This window comes from Mycena indigotica (assembly GCF_014461135.1).
Source record: "Mycena indigotica strain 171206Taipei chromosome Unknown Mind.scaff0006, whole genome shotgun sequence".
Classification (NCBI taxonomy): Eukaryota; Fungi; Basidiomycota; class Agaricomycetes; order Agaricales; family Mycenaceae; genus Mycena; species Mycena indigotica.
Genome location: NW_023503005.1, coordinates 2,422,384 through 2,437,835, shown reverse-complemented (window position 1 = coordinate 2,437,835; position 15,452 = coordinate 2,422,384). Strand labels below are relative to the sequence as shown.

The window sequence follows — 15,452 nt, the reverse complement described above, 5'->3', positions numbered from 1 at the left end:
CTGGCGACAAGTCGGGTCACGACTGTCACGCGGCAATTTTTACAAAAAAAGAAAGGAAAATGGTAAAATATGGTACAACTCAGTTATGCTACGGCTAGAGAACTGGTTGAGCACTCAGAACGCGGTGGACGGGCTAAGGACAGACTTGAGAAGCAACCGACGGTCCATCACACCACTTGTATTTGAGAGCGCCGCGAATCCGCTCGTCTCGGCCGACAGTGACCAGTTTGCCTTGATTTGTGTTGGTCAAGAAAGCGAGAGAGGTAACGCGGGAGCTCACCTTTCCAGTACAGTTGGCCCCAAGCTTTTCCATGTTTCCCATTGCACTTGAACTGGGCTCGTGTTACACGCCAATATGAATCCGAGATCTGCTTTCCAGACCACCGGACTTGATGCACCTCCTTCCCTGCGACATTCTGCGACCGCGAGAGCACTTCGTATAGGTTGGCAGGGTTTGACTTGAGTATGGGTGGGAGAGCCTGGGACGACGGCAGTAGCCTTTGGAGTGTTTGTGTTAGGCTCGCCATGGAAGCAGGTTGGAGGTCAGTGACAGCGGCTTTCTCCTCCTGCCTTCATGCCAAAAACGAGTACTTGAATCTTTGCCTCAATAACGATGACCTCCCTGCAACGTCTCGCACGGCGGGTCTATTCATCCCTTCCACGCGCAACCGACACAGCTGGCATTCCAACCAGTCCCACCTGGTCTGTCAACGAATTGCTGGCTTCCTATCCCCGACCAACACTTTCTACACACGCTCTAACGCGTCTCCATAACCTATCTGCCTTGGTTCCGCCTAAAGAAAACTCTCCTGAGCATGCGAAACTCAAATCGGAGCTGGAGGATCTCATTCGCTTGGTGGAAGCCGTCAAGCTTGTCGATACAACCGGCGTGTCTCCATATCGTCGTGGAACCATTAGCTCGACACACCCACAACCACAACCTCAGTCGGCAGAAGATGGACGAGCATTATTGAAACATGCGAAGCAAACCAAGGACGGGTTTTACGTTGTCAATACTGACAGAAACCATTAATATTGAGGGCTACAAAATCCCCCGACCATCGCTTTCACCGTTTGCGTTCATGGTACCCGCGTTACATCTGTGAACAAATTCAATACGGGCATTGGAGGCGTAGAGTGATCTGCCGTACCAGCCACGCCCAGAAGCGTTCAACAGCGTTTTTCGGCGGGGGTTCGTCATAACTGCGGAGGATTCAACACCTGCTGGACATCAGCATTCAACACGCACCAATCAGCCTCGATTTCAGCAAGGTCTGATACGAAGTCCATCTAGTCGGAGATGAGTGACTATTAACATAAAGAGAAAGATCAAAGAGGACGTGCCTCCTGGGGAGCTTTCCAAGGGAGCGGTTGGCCCCGCTTCCAGTAGAATAATTTGGCGCTCCCGTCTTGTGGTCATATCAGTAATGAAAATAGGAATGCAAGCAGTCTTACAAAGGACAGGGAATATGATTAGAGGAATATAATTCGTCCAAAAGTCAGCCTCAATGGACGTGAGTTTAGAATTTTATGCAACCTGCCAAAAGTCGCGTACCTGGCTCCAATGGCCCTTGAGGAAAGTGGCCCATCCCGAGAACTATCCGAGCGTGAGTCGAAGAAAGACTGCTGATAAGAAATTGGGCGAACAAATGCAATGATCAAGCAGAATGCGGCGGCATAATAAGCCGCATAAGGATTCAAGCGACTGGCATATGGCTGTGGACAGGATGAAACAAGTCCCAATACAGGTGTGAACGACGATACCAAGTTGCTTCGGTCCATTCCCTGCGCTTTCATTCCCTTGTAGAACCTGCGGGGCATTAGAGACTTCAGGCTGCTACTACCTGGGGAAAGGAGAAACACACCGAATGTAGGTTAGGGAGATCCCAAACCATGTCATCAATCCGGCGATAGACGTCATGTTGGCGAACCATCCAAAAACTTTACCAGAACCACTCGTGACACCCATGTAAGCCAGAGTTGAGCTGGAATTTCTTGAGTTGACAAGAATGCAATGTGGGTTGGCCTTACAAGAGGGAGCAGAAGATGATGGAGACAATGGGAAGCCCATTAGGGAGTGTCTTCAAGAAAATCTTGGGGGCATTCCCAGACGCAGCCAGACCGTCTAGACAAAACTCAGTCATGCTGTCGATGGAGGCTATTGAGACGGACAGAGAGCCCGAGAACTGGTGTAAAGATCACTGCTTCCAGCACTCCAGGCCGAAGTCAACACTGCAGGATGATGAGTGAATCCATTGAGCGATAAATGGAGGGCAAACAGCAAGCGTTGATGATCTGAAGAATGTCATATATGAGTCACGTGGGCGCGTCCAGCATCAAATCTCGTACCGATGGAAGCGCCTTGATACCAGAACTACACTGTTTGAGATAATTTTTGAGTTGCAAATAGCTGCTCACCGTTTGATAGCGATGACGAAACTAAGAAGCAGTATCAAGTTAACTATTAGACTGGCGGTGAGAGACGGGCTCACGGAGAGCTGGCTGCAGTTCCAGACGACAGGTTGAGGCCCGGATCATTGGAGGGTACCAGAAGGCCAATGATGATGACTACGATGGTTTGAATCATGAATATATAATGCTAGAGCAGCAAACGCACCTCCGCCTAAATGGAATGAGCCCTAAGCAACGTCAGATATTTCGTTTTTTTTACCAATGTAGAACAGGAGGATACTGCTGTTGTTTAAGCGAGGAGGTCATGCATATGATGGAGAAAGCTACTTACCGGATATAGACCCGACGGATGGCTTTGGGAAGATTGCGACGGGGGTTCTTGGCTTCACCGGCAGCAATCTGTACCAAAGTTGAGAAAATAGGCCGCATTTGGCAACATATAAACGCACCGCGACAATCTCGGTACCACTGGACAACAAGGAGTTCATATCGAGAGTTCAAGATCATTGTTCCACTCACATATACGAGAAAGCGGCCTGAAGTTCAAGGTTACTGTTAATGACAACAGCAGTAAACTTGTGAGCTGACTGACCTGCGTCATTACAGCCCACCATCCGAGGAATCGACCCTTAGCACCAGCAATGCCATCATATTGGACAAAGGGTCCTGGTTCAGGGGGGTCAGACGAGGAGTGCGGGGCAATAATGCTCTACCTGGATGTTTCCAGAATCGGAAACCCAAGCGATCGTGGTCCGGCCCTCCACCGAGGTCAAGCACGATTCCGAGGATGATCAAGCCCGTTATCTAACACGGAAGATGAGCGCAAGTTTCGTGAAAAGGTTAGGTAGACACACAGTGATGACTTTAATAGAGGCGAATATGAACTCGGCTTCGCCGTATGCAGCGGCGCCAAACAGGTTAATGATAATCACAACGACCTGTGCGAGTTGAGTGGCGGTTTGAACCACCAGAGCGTCCATACCATTATAATAGTAATCCAGGCCTAGTAATTGACTCGTTGAGCTCCATCAGCGCATAGAAAATTCAAACCTACCGCGCTATTGATATCTGACCAGTAGCCGATCAAAACAGAGGCAGCGCTGAGTTCTGCAGGCAAGACAATAATCCTGAAAGTACGATCAGACGACAAAACAAAATCATGGGCCGGATACAGACCAGTTGTACCAGTAATTCCATCCCATAGTAAATGACAAGGCCGGGTCAACGAAACGCTCTGCAAGCTTGATATGACCCCCTAAAGATAATCAATTCACGACAGCGGAAGTAAATGCTCGCGATCACGCACCCGGGATGGGAAGGTAGGCCACCATTTCCCCGAGAGAGATCATGACTGCGAAGGACATAAGTCAACAGGTACGATCGTAGTTGAATGACGACGTGCCAGAATAGGTGATGCTGCCAACAGCCAGATATCCAAGTAACTGCCAGTGCAAAGTTTTAAAACAGTCCGAAAGAAACAAACGCGTGGAGAATGTACCAAGCCTAGAGAACCTCAGACTCATAGACGTGGTTAGAGGCCCAAGACATACCAACGGGACCTCCGTGTCGCAACGCTGAGGCATCGTGAGTTGCCTGCACAGAGAAAGCGATTGAAGCAACAAACCATTGGCGCTGCCAAGGAAAAGCCCTAAAAATGGTCAACCAAGGCTTGGGTGATGCTGACAATAAAGGAAATACCAGTGCCGATTACGCCGCCAATCGATATCATGGCAATATGGCCTCGAGGGACGGTAAAAAGGAATTGCTTGTGCAAACTTGAGTGGACCCACGATTCTTTAGCTGGCGCTTCAGCTTGTGTTCGCCATGGTAAAGGTCCCCGGGGGTGTTGTGCTGGAAAGATTCCTGCAGAGAAGGACTCTTGGGCGACTCTTTACCGTCAACTTTCTCGCTCATTGTCGCTGAACGTGAGGGAGCAGAGAGAAGAAGTGGATATCGACAACTATCAACAATCTCGCTGACTAATATGTCGGCTAGTCGCTTGAAGCATTCCTTCCATCCAGATCGCCATCTGAATCCTGCCGATACCCCATAAAGCAGCTATATATAACGGGACCTTATCGTCGTCCGTGCCAGTGACTCTTGCGCACCCACATTCATGTCATCATATAGCTCCCACCCACCCGTCACAAAACGGGAAGTGCGTTTGAGGTATTTTTTTTTTCGTGAAAACGGTGTCAAAACCAAGGCACAGGTACTTCAGGCACTTCCTTAGGTAAGATGGTGCTTCGAATCTATGAACGAGAGAAATGTTGTGTGCTCACCAGGCAATCGTGTGAACTCATAGGTCGGTATGTTCCGAATCCGCGGGATTGGTCAGACCAGCAAGCTTCATCGATAGGGACACCAATGCGGTGAATATTATCAATATGTACAGAATAATCTTAGACTTAACTTAATTCTACAAAATCTAGAGCGAGGCTCGGTACAAGGCGGCATATGCACCGTCCTTCTGGAGTAAGTCTTCGTGGGATCCAAATTCGGTGATGGTCTGTTTTCAAGTTAGTTGACGAGGACAACATGTCCTAAAACTGGCGCACCCCATTCTCCATCAGCGCCACGCGGTCCGCTCTCCGGGCCAGCGATAAGCGGTGGGTGATTAATATGACGGTCTTTGTTCTGGTCCCAGTAGTAGGAGAACGGGAGATGCGGTCAATCGTATCAAAGATAAGACTCTGAGCCAGTGCATCGAGGGAAGCTGTCTGCAAGAAAGAAAAAACCCGAGTTAATTTTTATTTCTAGCGGTATAGTAACACCTACTGGCTCATCAAATAACAATAAATCGACTTGTGGTTCATTGGCCCTCATAAACGCTCTGGCGAGCGAAAGCCTTTGCCACTAATTAACGTCACATCAGCTGGGAAGTAAAAAATCAGATTAGATAATATTACCTCGCCACCAGACAAGCCATGTTGGCGGACAGGTGAGCATCCAGTGTACTGCATGAAGCCCGGTGTCTCCAAAACGGTCCGAAGACCATACGGCAAGGAGTTTAAGAGGGATTGCGCCTCTGCTAGCTGGATAGCAGACTCAATAGTGGTCCTTGAGCTCATCTTTTCGACGCGACCGAACCCCACATTCTCCCTGACCGTTGAATTGAACTTGGAAAAATTTTGGAACACGCCGCTCATATGCTGGTGAAAATCGAATGGATCATAACGTCTGATGGAGGTGCCGTTGACGATTAAGTCCCCCTCGCAGTCGACTTGGATCATCATCAGCAGAAACGGATTGGTTTGGAGCATTAGTAAATACCAATTCGAAGGAGGACCTTTGCCAGTGTTGATTTTCCTAAAGTGAATTCACAAACAGCATGACCTGTAACCCAAATCCAACGCACCAGAGCCGTTGTGACCGACGATGGCAAGTGTTTCTCCCGATCGAAGCGAGAAATTAACGTTCTTAAGTGCAGGCTCTGGGCACCCTGGATACGTATACGAGAGTCCACTTTGTGTTTACGTCAAGTAGAAATCGCTTTGTTAACTAGACACATACCGAGCCTCAATCCGAGCACCCTCAGGACATGGCTGGTAACAAACTGCATCTTCTTCGGTGGGCTGCAGTTGGGGCTTGACATCCTTTGCTGCACAGAACGCAGACATCAAAAATATGCCTTGGAAAACCATGCGGCACGTCGCGACTAAGCCTTTGGAGGCTAAAATCACCGACTGTATCGAGCTTCGATAAAGAGTCAAGGAACCCAGCGATGCAGAAGAGGTTTGGAGCAGTAGAACGAGAGGGATCTTGGAAAAAATCATAAGGTTAAGCTCAGCAGCCTTGGAAACCCACATTTTGCACCGCAAAGAAGAAATCAGAAAAATTGAGGTTCGAAAGGATTGAGGATTCTTGCAGTTGTCGACTGTGTTCGGAATCAAGAACCACCTTCCTTGCACTTGCCCAGGTCTTCAATATCCAGTCGCCGAGACCAAAGAGTTCTATTTCAGGGCGATGACCTTCATCATACGCCAGATTTCTCATTTTCTCCTGTCGGTCGGCCGCACGAGCTTCCCGGGGAGTAAAAGTGTCATCCGAATGAACTTCTGGGCAGCGAATCCACGTGAGTAGGATGGGTAGAGTGACGGAGAAGAGCGAAAGAAGTAAGACCCAAAAATGGACCGGTCCACCGGTGAGAGAGAGAATTAGGAGAAGATGAGAGAAAATCTCTGTCGCCAGGGAGATGATGTGAATGCAATCGAGAGGCGACAATAAACCGAAGCTTCCGCTTCCGCTAAACGAACGAGCGAAAAGGTCCGATTCGGCCAATAAGTCCCGGATTTGGGGGTCTTGAAGCGTCGGGATGTCTAAGCGGACTCGATGTTCGAGCTGAGCATATTCAACGAAAAATTTGGCGGAGTCCATGACGATTGTTTCGTTGGAAGTTCTACAGAGATTCATGTAAGCGGGGGTAGAGATAGTGGTAAAAACCGACGCGTATGTCTCCAAGACTCCTTCCAATATCCTTCGACCAACCTCTCGAGCTACGTCCGTCATAAGGAAGTTTATTAAGCGGGACCATGTGAAGTCGCCAGAGGTCACAAGCTGCTGCAACTGGTCGATTATGAGGGCCTATAGCATGGGTGAGATTATTGTAAGCACTGGGAGATGAATGTGCGCACTTGGGAGTAGCCCCGGAATGCAGGCAAAACACTCCGAACCACGTTCAGCGAAAGCATGAGCGTGGTCCGGAGGGGATGGAGACTCCAAATATGAGAAAACTATAAAAGACGTAAGTCGGGGGGGAAGAAGTATGATGACGACGAACGAAATCGAAAGCACACGTCGAGACAATTATGGCAGCAAGTCTAATGTTGAGCAACGAGACTGTCCTGTGTGCCCCAGGGACCAGAATTTCGCCGGTGGGCAGCGAGCGTGAGGCCGACCAGACTTCGTAGGCTGAATTTACGGGGACCGACTTGGAGGTCAAGCGAAATAAACTGCTCTTGAGGAGTCGGCGCATTACTCGCAGCTCCGGGGCGAGCATTGGGGGTGGGGCAAGAGGCGGTTACGGACAGAGCTCATAGGGTATGTAAACGACATCTATTTGGGCAAGCTGTCCCAAGATTTTGGACGTGACAGTTGCGAAGTCACGGGCACTTTTCGCTTCACAAAAATGGCGACTCCTTTTCAAGGTCTCTCTGGCATATCTACCCCTCAACCAAGGTCATCCCAAAGCTCACCACTTCCTCCGAACGAACATGGACTGGGTTGGCCGGGTGCGCTCCAAACGGGGTTTTTCGGCAACAAGCACTTAACGCGACACAGCCAAATCTACAGTCTCTCGGCTCAATGCCACACCCGAAGAGCGAGCTGAGCGCGAAAAGAAGATTGCTACAGCAGTCAGGACAATACTTGAATGCATCGGCGAAGATCCAGACAGAGAGGGCTTGCAACGAACCCCAGAGCGCTATGCCCAAGCTGTCATGTGGATGACAAAAGGCTACGAAGAGCGTCTCACAGGTCTGCCAGCCTGCGCTACGATTAGCGCATTTCCTTTGACTCCTTTGTCTCAGACGTGTTAAATAACGCTGTCTTTGCCGAGGACCACGACGAAATGGTTCTTGTTCGTGATATTGACATCTCCAGTCTTTGCGAGCACCACCTCGTCCCATTCACCGGAAAGGTTCTGTCCCGTGTTTTGACTGTTGGTCCCCAACTGACACTCCATTAAGATTGCCATCGCCTATATACCCGGTCATAATCAGCTTGTCTTGGGGCTGTCGAAACTTGCTCGTATTGCCGAGACATTCAGTCGCCGACTTCAGGTACAAGAACGACTCACCAAACAAATTGCCATAGCGGTTCAAGAAGCCATTCAGCCGCGTGGTGTGGCGGTGGTAATGGAGGCGACGTGAGTACTTGTGTCATAGACCGTGACCGCGTTTCTTATCTTGGACCAGCCATCTTTGCATGACGATGCGAGGCGTGCAAAAGCCGGGCTCTATCACAGTCACCTCTTGTATGCTGGGCTGCTTTAGAACACAGCAAAAGACTCGCGAAGAATTCCTGACTCTAGTTAAAGGGCGCTGAACTTGGATCAATGCGATTCAACTCGCTGATGATATTGTAGCAACCGTCCTCCGTAGACAGATTTCTCTAATGACTGACACGTTCACTTATGGATCCCGTTTTCGGTCAACCGGAAGTGTCCGTTTGGCAAACTCGCTATGGGTCGCACCATATCGACTGCGCATCACTCTCTGCCGTTTGCCTACGACTGCTCCTTCATTCGTTGCACCATCGGTTTCTCCGTCTTAGGGAAAGCGTCAATGAACTACTATTATAGTATGGAGAAATCACAACTGACCAGGCGTGGCTCTTTTCCTGCTGTCTCTATCATCATTCCTTCTCATTGAGCTTGGATCACCCCGGTGAGGTTCTGACAACCGTGATTGAAGGGAGTCACGACTGAACTGTTCTCTTGGAGACGGCGGTTTATTGTTGAACCCGGGTGCCGACACGCTGGTGGACATACGTTCGCGTGCCTCATTGCTCTTGCCTGGTGTTGGCCTGGAAAGGTCATTCGACGACATAGCACGTGGTCCAGAAGGTGTTGACAGAGGTAAAGGTTTCGACGATGGTCCATCTGACCCTCGTTTGTCCCCTGTCTAAAAAGTGTCAGCCTAGAATCAATCGCATGAAAATTCCGATACCGAGTCGTTATCGGACCCTTCACGGTCCCTCCTTCGACGGTCAGGCTGCCTGTCATAACCTTCCTTGTCTCCGGGCCGGCGGGTCCGGTCATCGCGATGACCGTCCCTTCGAGCAGCGCGTTTTGACCCTGGTCGATCGGACTACACAGATGTGTTGATCTCAGTTTCATTCGTTGAAAAGAGTCTCATACCTCGTCGTCGGTGGGTCTACGGCGTTTACCTAAAGTATCATCACTAGTCCTTGCAGGTCGATTCGGCAGTGATTTTTCTTCCGCTGCTGGGGGATCCCGTCGATGACGATCACGTTCGTCACGTCTGTCACGTTCATGTCGACGATCCTTGTCGCGTTCGTCTCGGTCCCGAGCTCGATGGGTAAGACTGTCTCGGCGCGTTAAAGGTGAGGTGTGTTGCTTATCATCAGAACCCGTAGTCGACACTCGTCTTTCCGAGCTATGGTTGCGTGTCCCTGGTCGGCTAGAGGGAGACAGCGATTTCCGCCGAGGAGAAGATGCTCTTGATCCATTTTGCGATCGTTTTTCCTTCTCGTCGTCTTTTCTGCCCATTGTCTGCTTCGCCGTTTCGCGCAACTCTTGGGCGGACTGGGTTTGACTAGGAGCAACAGGCGGGGCCATAGCTTGTCCCATTGTTACGTCCTTATTTGCATTGTTCGCTGGTGCTCCGGGGCTGTTATATCGCGAGTTGGTGGACTTGGGAGTGGAATCATCTGTGTTGGACCCAGCAGCATCACGAACGCGTTTAACAACGGGCGGGCGTTGTATACTAGATTGTAACCTAAGCAGTAAACAATGGTGGAAATGGTAAACATACTTGGCGAAAGCCGAGTTGGTTGAAGGCGCAGTTGGAATCGGCTTCTCAGCAGCAGGAGGTGGTGTTGCAACTGAAGCGAGTTGGGCGCGGGGGGCGGACGGAGCGGATACGGTCGACGATCTCGATGTTGACCCCCCCGGTCGCATTCGAAGCGGTTGTTGATTTAGACTTCTCAGTTGCAGCAGCCTTTGTAGAGGTTTTTGCTGAAGCCTTGGACCACAATGCTTCTCGCTTTTTAAGCTGATCGTGATAGCTTGATGACGGATGGATCAATTGAAGAGACCCGAAAAGAGGTTGATACTCACGATCGTCCTAGAACCTTCAAGTTGTCCCTCTCCTCCGTCTCCAAGAACTTTTCCATTGTTTGAATGAGCGTCGTACCTGGCTCGCTTGAGACAGTGGCCAGCGGAAAGACGTTCAGTATCTCCTTCAATATAACAATGGCATTGTAGATTCGCATGAACTCTCCCGTCTTGATGCAGTCCGCCATGTTCTAACAATTAGAACGGTCAAGTTTTTGAAACGCAACACACCTTCGCCAATCGTGTGTGCCATTTTCTCACGATCCTTCTGAAGCCGCTGTCCCATGGTAAGAGATCCAATGGTGCGATTTCACCAGTCCACTTTTGAACGAAGCCTGGGTTATAAACGACTGTTCCTCGAGTGACTGTCTGATTGTCGGCGTTGTAAAGCGACTCGTCGCCATACCACTTGTGGATATCGGACAAGACTCCGCGCAGAAATATACCTTGGGAGAGCTAAGATGATAAAGATGAAGTCAAGAAGTGACGTACCATAATTCCGAGCCTCGTATTCGCTGCAAGAGAAGAGGACCACCCGAATCTGTTCACTCAGGATCTAGAACAAGATTCAGTTTTGTCACAGGACAAAGGCTACTCCCCACCTTATTGTAGCATTGGAGAGTATAGAAACCGGGTGTGCCAAGGACGTGCAGGATTTTAATGATCTGGTAGCAGTAGTCTGCATCCATAGGCGACAAGAGACATCTTGGTTGGATGCAGTGTTCGATGATCGCACCCACAAGGACTGTGGGCTTTGGCGCTGAAGGCATTTGAGTGCACGTTGAGACTTGCATTGAAAGTAGATACCATGAGCGAACCAGTGGGCCTTCTCACGAGCCAAACGTTTGATGGTAAAAGCACGCAACAACGTCTGTTGCTTCAGCTCTTGTGCCAAAGAATTGAGGAATTGGTTGTAGCGATCTCGCCGATGGCGATGGGAGGCAGCTGTTACCCGAATATTCCGGTCTGGAGAACGGTCTGCCTGATTATATTTTGTGTCCTCCATGGCGCTGAGCTCTTTCAGAATTTTGTTGTGCTCTTCGTATTTGGTTACTGGCGGGGCAATGTCGTATGATGACATTTGCCAGAAAGACACATAGAACGCAGGGCTAGAACACGATTATTAATCAGTTAATTACCTCGCACTCATACGCACCCAACGATGTCGTAGGCATTTGCTGGCGCAATCCGTTTAACATCCTCGAACAAAGGGACAAGCTCAGGAAGCCAAGGGCTCTGTATGGACTTAGCCCGAACCCAGTGAATGAATTTCCGACTATTACCTCCGGTACTGCCGTTGCGATCTCCATTGAAACATCTTCTTTTTGACCGGCGTCTTGAGGTTTGGCTTCGGTGGATGGGTCAGGAACCGGAGTGCCAGCCCCGGGTGACGCCATGCGCGAAGTCGAAGCCTGTGGTTTCTTGGCAGTGAGTGCTGCCTTAAGCCGCTTTTCGGCTTCGGTATTAGCGATGCGTTCTTGCTCTTGCTGCGACTCCGCAGAAATCTCGAATCGAGTTAAGCCAACAATGTAAAGCGACTGAAAACTAGACGAACGAGTAACTTGGCGTTGAGGACAGGGCGGACTATATGCATAGATATTGGCGCGCATATTCCGTAAAGTTCTCCCAGATCGCCGAGGGAAGGCACAACTTTATTAGCGTAGTCCTGAGGAGCCACTACTGAAGCCGACGTGAGTAGTTCGATGTATTGTAGCAAAACTCCATGTGTCTAACAGAAAGGGATCAACAAGTTAGTCAGGAGCAATCATAGATACACACAGCATCAAACAGACTAGCCAAAGACTTGAGGTGGGCATCTGGGGCTTTGAAGACGCAAGAATCACGCTGCTGTGCGACTTGAACAAGCAAAGGGAAAGCGAGGTCGGACTCCAGTAGAGTTCGGCCTAGTCGTTGTGGTCCTTTGTAAACTGCCTCACCAGGATCCAGTCTGGCTCCGCGAGTGGAGGAAGCAATCGCCTCGATACGTAAGATGGGCCCACCGCCCATGCAAACAATCTGGTTTTCCGACAGACTGGGCAGCGGTTCGATGCCAGCCATTTTCCAGATTAGTTCACGCAACACCACAATCTCACTCGTCTGTCCATTGTGCAGCTGATTGACGATATATTTCAAGACCGGAGTGAGGTCTGCACTGTACCGCCTGAATAGCATGCCTGTGAACGAAGCAAGACCTGGAAATGATGGGTATTAATAATCAAGTCGAGAGGATCACACTCACTCTGTAACCAGTCGCTGATATTGACACCATCTGACTTGACTCGCTCCTTATGAGGGTTGGCAAGGAAGTCGAGTATGATGAATACAAGCACGTCGAAGCCCATGTTGGTGACATAACGCAATGCTTGAACGAGAGGATTGGCCATATTATCGTACGACATGATTTGACCAACAGCAACCTTGAAGAAGAGACAGGGGTTGGCATGGGCCAGCTTCGCAACAGTGCCCGACAAAGCGTCAAAGGTTTGCAGTGATAGACGCTTCATGACATCGCTCGAGTCTCGCTCTACTTGAGCCTGCCGTATACGAAGCTCAGGATGTGAGGTGTAGGTCGTTGATCGCCATTCGCCGTAGAGTCGCCATCGCGCTGTGGTTTCGAAATGGCGCATGATATTCCAGACTTCAACTGTGCATATGGCGTTGCCTCTGACAAGGGACAATGCCGGGAGTAGGAACTTGCGAAGCATAGTAAACCAGAACCTCAAAATCGGGTCTTCTGGGTCGGCTTCTGCAATGATTCGCTTCGTGTCAGGGTCGGTCGGTATCTGAGTACATATTCAGGGTGAAAGCCTTCTCTTGAAAATGGGATTACCGTTGAAAGGACATGAAATCGGCCAAGCCTCAATAGCTTGGTCATGAAAAGAGAATCGCGCGAGAGATGGACTCCGACGAAAGCCACCATGGGCTCGATAACATCAACAAGGTCATCGAGCGAGGAGCAAATGGGCACACGATCTCGCCACTGCGGAAAGAAGAAGACGAAATCGTGAGTGCTTGTGCAAGGTGGCGTCGGAGCCCACATGGTGAGCATTGGTTTGCGAGGAGGGGGTAGTACAACACTGCTGGTTCCATATCGTGCTCGAGGCTGAGTAAAACTCCGGTTTCTGTCCTTTACAGCGAGATGCGCGTCGTAGAGCGGTCCAATAGAAAGGTTGAGAATACGCAACATGAGATCGCCGATCTCAGGATGTGCGTCAATAAACCAGGGGAATTTCGACATCAGAGAGACGGCAGGCTTCAAAGCGCCAACGGCCAAAAGCGCCGACAAGAGCCCAGCCTTTTGGTTCACAATTTGTTTGGTCTCCGTTGCTTTTTTTGGTCTCGGGAGAAGGATCTGGTTTCGCCGGCGAGCTCGCCGGTCCTCCTTCTGAAGTAAGGGCACCAGCCATGGCCAGTGCATTCAACTTCCTATTCGCAATTCTGATGTCGACGTCCGCAAGATAGGCTTTGTGAGCTTCTTCCATGTTGTCATCATTAGGAGAAAGCTTGAAATACTTTCAGGTCGGTCAACCTCGAACGATGAAGTTCTTACATGTGGATAGAGATCTTCCAATGTTATGAAGCCTTCTCGGATGAGAATCGCAGCTGTCAGATATAGGTTCTTGGGCGTTGTTTCTGTAGCTTCGGAGGCCTGCAAGTGTCAGTTAATAATCACGAAACAACGACGAGAAAATACCTGATAATAGGCAAATTTAAACCCGATCACTTGCGCCATCACCCTCGGTCCATTGGCATGCAACTCAATTGGCTGCGTGTCCACCAGAGAAAGAATTTCGTCAAAAGTCTTGCCTTTGAAAGCACCCGGAGGAATATCAACAGACATAAGTCCCTCTCCGTCACTGGGTCGCTGGTATGAAGCAGCCCATGGAGAAAACGAAAGTAAAGCCAAGAAGAAAGTATGGTGTGTGACGAGATGCACCGAAAGAACGTCGATGATAATATCCAACGCTCGGTTGGGATCTAAGTCAAAGTAGCCAACAAGACTGATGACCTTCTCCCAAACAGGACGAGCTCTTTGGTGAATGGCTTCATAAGATTCAATCGGTAGGCCAGTAATGGATGAGTGAGCGGGCCCAAGACTGCTGGTAAGCTCAGCCGTAAGCTTGCTGTAACCCTCGGATTGTTCTCGTAGCAAGTTGAACTTGTTCTGCTTGTAACTAGAAATAGTTGAAGACCCAGCACTTCTTGTCGAAAGACTACGACGCACAATAAACCAGTACGAGTCCTGATCTCCTTCTTATCGAAGAAGTTTTTGTCCGCGACAAACCCGACGCTGGAAGAAACGGATGTGTCGAGCATTTGTACACATTGTGGTCCCGCTGCGATGCCTAGTTCCTATTGAGAACGCGTTAGAATATAATGTGCCTGTCGCGATGCGACGCACCACTAGTTGCCTGACCACGTTGACGATAATTTCCTTGTCGCTTTCAACCGCTTGTTTTGCCCTTTTGGCCTGCGCGAGAGTCGTGGCCAATTGACCTGTTGGACTTTCTCCGCAGTTGGCAATGACGGCTTTGATATCATAAAGCCTATCTTCCAGGTTCGAGTCGATCGACCAAAGAGTATCTACCACCAATGTACCAAACGCGACAGCTATGGGTGACGTATTTGAGGACGAGGAAGGAAGTGCGTCGACAACGGATTTGACGAAAGATACGAAAGTGGAAGCAGAAATGGGATGCTTGGGCGAGTCTGCCTTGAGAACGGCATTTATAAGCGTCTCAAAACAGGACTCGAGCCGGTCAACACTTCTTGGTTCGGAGTGTAGGGTGAGAATGAGGGTGCGGCTATGGGCTATGAATGGGAGTAGAAGGAGAGAAAACTATTACGCACAGACCGGCTTCGCCTCCAGCAGACCATCTCTTGAGATGACCAAAAACAGCGAGGACCACATCGTTGCTCATACTCTGGTTTTGTACACACAGTGTAGGTCACGGATCAAAATGTGATCGTGACATGTCACGCAAAAACGGTGGTCAACCAACCGCATTGCAACTAGACTCTACCGGGCAAGTCCATATTAAAAACCAATGTGTTCCAAAGGCACACGATCAACACCCTCACTTTTAGTCGTTATCGAGGCAGTCACCCGCATGGTACGCGTCTTTCTGTTCTGGGCCTTCTCAGTGTCCAACTTGCGGAAGCTCGGCTCGATTTGGCGAATTGTATGGTACTCGTAGTCATGCGGCCAAATCATATTGCTGTTGGAGCGGTGACTAAAGTG

At 49.7% G+C, this 15,452-nt stretch overlaps 6 protein-coding genes across 6 annotated transcripts; 2 read left to right on the top strand and 4 right to left on the bottom strand.

Annotated features, from left to right (window-relative positions):
- Positions 1-88: 88 nt before the first annotated feature.
- MIND_00719500 (uncharacterized protein) lies at positions 89-527 on the bottom strand (the record flags this gene model as incomplete). Its single annotated transcript, XM_037363896.1, has 3 exons — positions 89-94; positions 146-231; positions 281-527. The coding sequence occupies 3 exons, from the start codon at positions 525-527 to the stop codon at positions 89-91; spliced, it is 339 nt and encodes a 112-aa protein (XP_037219540.1).
- Positions 528-613: 86 nt separating this feature from the next.
- Positions 614-1,033, top strand: MIND_00719400 (uncharacterized protein; the record flags this gene model as incomplete). Its single annotated transcript, XM_037363895.1, has 1 exon — positions 614-1,033. One exon carries the CDS (start codon positions 614-616, stop codon positions 1,031-1,033), a length of 420 nt encoding a protein of 139 aa, XP_037219539.1.
- Positions 1,034-1,094: 61 nt separating this feature from the next.
- Positions 1,095-4,326, bottom strand: MIND_00719300 (Amino acid permease; the record flags this gene model as incomplete). The annotated part of the gene is made up of 33 exons (XM_037363894.1): positions 1,095-1,100; positions 1,152-1,203; positions 1,250-1,290; positions 1,345-1,409; positions 1,456-1,504; positions 1,556-1,597; positions 1,648-1,716; positions 1,765-1,810; positions 1,866-1,985; positions 2,032-2,125; positions 2,173-2,232; positions 2,280-2,295; positions 2,350-2,374; positions 2,419-2,439; positions 2,493-2,568; positions 2,618-2,623; positions 2,672-2,691; positions 2,744-2,811; positions 2,862-2,880; positions 2,932-2,948; positions 3,005-3,078; positions 3,126-3,216; positions 3,267-3,350; positions 3,395-3,415; positions 3,467-3,539; positions 3,589-3,667; positions 3,719-3,763; positions 3,815-3,854; positions 3,896-3,915; positions 3,963-3,986; positions 4,037-4,060; positions 4,111-4,152; positions 4,203-4,326. 33 exons carry the CDS (start codon positions 4,324-4,326, stop codon positions 1,095-1,097), a joined length of 1,653 nt encoding a protein of 550 aa, XP_037219538.1.
- Positions 4,327-4,840: 514 nt separating this feature from the next.
- On the bottom strand, positions 4,841-7,411 carry MIND_00719200 (ABC transporter domain-containing protein; the record flags this gene model as incomplete). The annotated part of the gene is made up of 10 exons (XM_037363893.1): positions 4,841-4,921; positions 4,971-5,132; positions 5,191-5,268; positions 5,322-5,635; positions 5,686-5,721; positions 5,771-5,877; positions 5,926-6,173; positions 6,220-6,996; positions 7,047-7,145; positions 7,193-7,411. 10 exons carry the CDS (start codon positions 7,409-7,411, stop codon positions 4,841-4,843), a joined length of 2,121 nt encoding a protein of 706 aa, XP_037219537.1.
- A 129-nt stretch (positions 7,412-7,540) lies between these two features.
- MIND_00719100 (GTP-cyclohydroI domain-containing protein) lies at positions 7,541-8,457 on the top strand (the record flags this gene model as incomplete). The annotated part of the gene is made up of 5 exons (XM_037363892.1): positions 7,541-7,643; positions 7,693-7,887; positions 7,941-8,050; positions 8,100-8,278; positions 8,328-8,457. 5 exons carry the CDS (start codon positions 7,541-7,543, stop codon positions 8,455-8,457), a joined length of 717 nt encoding a protein of 238 aa, XP_037219536.1.
- An 86-nt stretch (positions 8,458-8,543) lies between these two features.
- On the bottom strand, positions 8,544-15,132 carry MIND_00719000 (uncharacterized protein; the record flags this gene model as incomplete). The annotated part of the gene is made up of 23 exons (XM_037363891.1): positions 8,544-8,680; positions 8,735-9,035; positions 9,081-9,221; positions 9,272-9,860; positions 9,909-9,978; positions 10,019-10,161; positions 10,214-10,401; positions 10,442-10,656; positions 10,703-10,766; positions 10,813-10,970; positions 11,018-11,319; positions 11,367-11,446; positions 11,494-11,715; positions 11,766-11,939; positions 11,990-12,402; positions 12,450-12,993; positions 13,041-13,579; positions 13,611-13,713; positions 13,761-13,859; positions 13,905-14,385; positions 14,436-14,563; positions 14,613-15,015; positions 15,062-15,132. The coding sequence occupies 23 exons, from the start codon at positions 15,130-15,132 to the stop codon at positions 8,544-8,546; spliced, it is 5,565 nt and encodes a 1,854-aa protein (XP_037219535.1).
- Between the last annotated feature and the right edge of the window lie 320 nt (positions 15,133-15,452).